This window comes from Nicotiana tomentosiformis, chromosome 5, assembly GCF_000390325.3.
Source record: "Nicotiana tomentosiformis chromosome 5, ASM39032v3, whole genome shotgun sequence".
Lineage (NCBI taxonomy): Eukaryota > Viridiplantae > Streptophyta > Magnoliopsida > Solanales > Solanaceae > Nicotiana > Nicotiana tomentosiformis.
The window spans coordinates 42,032,048-42,036,675 of NC_090816.1; the positions used below are offsets into that span (position 1 = coordinate 42,032,048).

Genomic DNA, 4,628 nt, shown 5'->3' on the forward strand with positions numbered 1-4,628 from the left:
GTGAAGATGTGATCCTCTTTATTTTTAAATCTTCGAGGAACTTTGTAACTTTTGCGCCGATAAATTGTGGCCCATTGTCGCATGCTATCTCTTTTGGTATTCCGAACCTGCAAATTATATTTTCCCACAAGAAATCCACCACTTCGCGTTCTCCAATCTTCTGATAAGGACATGGTTCCACCCATTTAGAAAAATAGTCAGTCAAAATTAAAATAAATCTTACCTTTCTAGGAGCTAGTGGTAGTGGTTCGACGATGTCCATCCCTCATTTCATGAACGGCCACGGGAACAAAACCGAATGTAAGAGTTCTGCCGGTTGATGCACCAGTGGTACGTAGTGTTGGCACTTATAACATTTTTGTACGAAGTCTTTGGCGTCTTGTTCCATGCAGGGTCAATAATATCCTGCCCTTACCAACTTCAGCACTAAGGAATCTGCGCCCGAGTAGTTGCCGCATATCCCTTCATGAATCTCTCTCATGACATAGTTAGCTTAGGATGCCCCTAAGCATCGGGCCAGCGGGCCTTGAAAAGATTTTCTATACAATTGGCCTCTGTTGAAGCTATATCGTGCTGCTTTGGCGCGCAACACTCAGGATGCTTTGGGATCTTCGGGTAGCTTCCCGTGTTTGAGATAATCGATGATTTCATTTCTCCAATCCCAGACCAAATTAGTCAAATTTACCTTATAGTAATCATCTATATCTTGGACTGAGTTCATCAATTGTACTACCGTACTGGACTCCGATCCCTTTATTTTCGTCGATGATCCTAGGTTTTCCCATGCGTCTTCTTCTGCGTTATCCTCCCTTGGGATAGGAGTAATTGACCACTCCCGAAATTGCACCAACAGAGCTTGAACCTTTATCACGTATTGTTGTATGCACTCCTGTTTGGTCTCGGAGATCCCGTAGACCTGATTTACCACCAAATGTGAGTCGCAATTGATTTCGATGGCCTCAGAGTCAACTCCCCGAGCCAATTCGATCCCTGCAATCAAGGCTTCATATTCTGCTTCATTGTTAGTTAAAGGGACCGTTCTAGTGGCTTGCCTTAGGATTTCCCCGAAGGCGTGATTAAGACTATACCGAGCCCGGAGCCTTTTACGTTGGAAGCTCCTTTCGTAAATAAGGTCCAAACCCCTGATGTTGATTCTGAAACCATTACTACCTCCTTGGTTTCTAGAGGCAATAATCTCGCACTGAAATTGGCCACGAAGTCATCCAAGACTTGCGACTTAATTGCAGTCCTTGGTTTATATTCTATGTCAAATTCACTCATTTCAACGACACATTTGACCAATCTACCCGAGATCTCAGCTTTATGGAGGATGTTCCACAAAGGGAAAGTTAGTTGCATGACTATCGGGTGGTATTGGTAGTAGGGCCTCATCTTTCGAGTGGTGACTACGAGAGCTAAGGCCAGTTTCTCCAAATATGGGTAGCGAGTTTCTGCTCCCATTAAAATTTTACAAACATAATAAATGGGAGATTGCGTACCTTCGTCCTCTCAGATTAAAACCGCACTTACTGCAACTTCCAAGATCGCGAGGTAAACTAGCAACGTTTTACCTTCTTTTGGTTTTGAAAGCAATGCAGGGCTTGACAAGTACTTCTTTAAATCCCTTAAAGCCTGCTGGCACTCCGAGTTCCATTCGAAATTATTTTTCTTTTTGAGCAGTGCGAAGAAACGATGACACTTTTTTGATTACCGGGAAATGAACCTGCTCAAAGCTGCCAATCTCCTCGTAAGCCTTTGCACTTCTTTCACGTTTGATAGTTGGTTCGGGATGTCTTCTATGGAATTGATCTTATCAGGGTTTACCTCAATTCCCCTTTGTGATACCAGAAATTCCAGAAACTTACTAGAGCTAACCCCGAACGCGCATTTCTCGGGATTAAGTTTCATATTATGCTTCCTTAGGATGTCGAAAGTTTCTTGAAGATGCGTAAGATGATCACTTACATTTAAAGACTTAACGAGCATATCATCTATATAAACTTCCATAGTTTTTCCTATTTGATTTTAAATCATCATATTCACGAGACGTTGATAAGTGGCTCTGGCATTTTTCAACCTGAATGGAATCACATTATAGCAATATGTACCAAAATTTGTTATAAACGAAATCGTTTCCTGATCCTTCGGGTTCATCTTAATTTGGTTGTTCCCGGAATAAGCATCAAGAAAACTCATTAACTCGTGCCCGACCGTGGCATCAATTATTTGATCGATGTTTGGCAGTGGGATCGAGTCTTTCGGGCATGCCTTATTAAGATCTTTATAATCTACACACATGCGAAACTTATTGTTCTTCTTAGGAACTACTACTACATTGGCTAGCTAGTATGGATATCTTACCTCTTGGATCGAACCGATATTAAGTAAGTGGGTTACCTCTTCTTTGACGAATTTATTCTTGGCTTCCACAATCGGGCATTTCTTTTGTCTTTTCGGAGGTACGTTGGGATCCAAGCTTAACTTGTGTACGGACACCTCTGTCGGGATGCCTGTCACATCCTCATGTGACCATGTAAAACAATCGGCGTTAAATTTAAGGAATTTAATAAAGTCAGACCTGAGTTCAAGGTGCAGTCCTTTCCCCAAGTGGAATTTCCTTTCTAGGAATTCTTCGAACAATGCCACTTGCTCCAGCTCTTCCGCTGTGGACTTCGTTGCATCCGTCTTTTCTCGAACTTACAAATATCTTGGCACCTGATAATATTCCGATGCCTCTGCCCCCGAGCTAACTTCATCTAGTTCAGGAGTAGGTGCCGGTCCCTATAATTGCTATGCCACGTGTTCCTTTCCTTTGCTACTGGAGACCGAAATTGCTCCCTTGCCATCGGTTGATCACCCCTTATCTGCTTAATTCCTTCGGGCATTGGAAACTTCAGAAATTGATGATATGTTGATGGTACAACTTTTATCTCGTGCAACCATGGCCTTCCCAGAATGATGCTAGCGAGGTTGAATCTGGCGAGGAGCTTTGTGGACGGAATAATGCTTCCGGTGAGTTTATCTTGCTCCAATACTCTCCATTGTATGATATTAGCTGAACTTCCTGGATCCACTAGACCATATTTAATCTTAAAATCTAGAACATTTAAAGAAATTACCAGTGCGTCATTGTGTGGTAGCAACATTCCATCTACGTCCTCCTCCATAAAAGTGATATCGTCTTCCTAAAGCCTTTTGCTATGAGTTATTGATACTTTCATTTTCTTTGCCGCTGAAAAGGTGACCCCGTTAATCTCGTTCCCTCCAAAGATCATGTTAATTGTTTGGTGTGGGGGATCTTCTCCTGCGTTCGAGGGTTCTATGTTGTCCTGGTTACGACCATAATTGCTCTTAGCTCGGTGACTTAAGAATTCTCTGAGGGGACTATTCTTCAATAATGTTGCCACTTATTCCCAGAGATGTCGGTAGTACCCTGTCCGGTGGCCATTTGTCCCATGGTATTCACACCACAAGTTGGGATCCCTCTGCCTGGGATCAGATCTCATCAGTTTCAAGAACCGTGCTTCTTTGATGTTTCTCATGGCCAACACCAATTCAACTATACTGGCGTTGAAGTTGTATTCCAATAACTTGGGGTAAGAAGGATCCCGTGACCCTGACGCTTCTTTATCCTGCAGTGATTGATTATTCCGACCGCGATCAGTCCTCCTGTCAACAACGAACTTGTCCGTTGTCTGGAAACCTCTGTTACGGCCTTCGGTCCATTCGTAGGGAAAAAACTAGCCTCTCAAAGTTCGTCTGTCCGTGTCATAATCATCTTTTGATTTTTCCCTATTCTTTTCTTGTCCTTTGGTCGATGATGGAAAACCAACCTGATCATTTTCGATCCTTATTTTTGATTCGTACCAGTTATGGACATCCGCCCAGGTCGTTGCTTGAAACTCGAGCAGGTTTTCCTTAAATTTCTGTAAAGTGTCTGAACTCCTCGGATTTAATCCCTTGGTGAATGCTTCAGCCACCCATTCATACGGGACAGCCGGGAGAAACATTCTCTCCTTTTGGAATCGGGTAACGAACTCTCGTACCAGCTTGGACTCTCCTTGCACAATCCTGAAGATGTCGGCCTTTCGGGCATGTACTTTTCTGGCCCCGACATGAGCCTTAGTGAAAGAGTCCGTGAGCATTTCAAAGGAGTCTATGGAATGCTCTGGTAACCGCGAATACCACGTCAAAGCTCCTATCGTGAGAGTTTCTCCAAATTTCTTTAGCAACACAAATTCAATTTCGTGAGGAGCTAAATCATTTCCCTTCACCGCCATTGTGTAGGTGGTAATATGCTCCTGGGGGTCTGAATTTCCATCATACTTTGGCACTTCAAGCAAATTTGAACCGCTTCGGGATTAACTCTGGTGTCGCACTTGGTTTGTATGAAAATTGAGTATACTTTTTTGAGTCCGGACCTTTCAGCATTGGTGGCGCGCCCGGGATCTTGTCCATGCGGGCGTTCACTTCCCTCATAGACCATTAAAGTACATTCTTGAAAGGATCATTCTCATTATTGAGCCCGGATTTGCTCCCCCTGCCCCATCGGAGCCAATTTAACCCATGGGAGTATTGTTATCGATCCTCTACGTTGTTTGATTCGCGGGAGCCCCGAGAGGAATCGA

At 43.5% G+C, this 4,628-nt stretch overlaps 1 protein-coding gene across 1 annotated transcript; it reads right to left on the reverse strand.

Annotated features, from left to right (window-relative positions):
- Positions 1 to 3,407: 3,407 nt before the first annotated feature.
- On the reverse strand, positions 3,408 to 4,280 carry LOC138892237 (uncharacterized). Its single transcript, XM_070175942.1, has 2 exons — positions 3,868 to 4,280; positions 3,408 to 3,669 (listed from the first exon to the last, which is right to left on the reverse strand). The coding sequence occupies exons 1-2, from the start codon at positions 4,278 to 4,280 to the stop codon at positions 3,408 to 3,410; spliced, it is 675 nt and encodes a 224-aa protein (XP_070032043.1).
- Between the last annotated feature and the right edge of the window lie 348 nt (positions 4,281 to 4,628).

Coding starts and splice junctions, on each gene's coding strand:
- LOC138892237 (XM_070175942.1), bottom strand. CDS start 4,280: ATGGCGGTGAAGGGAAATGATTTAGCTCCTCACGAAATTGAATTTGTG. Junction 3,670..3,867: donor TGGGCGGATGTCCATAACTG/GTACGAATCAAA, acceptor CGTTGTTGACAG/GAGGACTGATCGCGGTCGGA.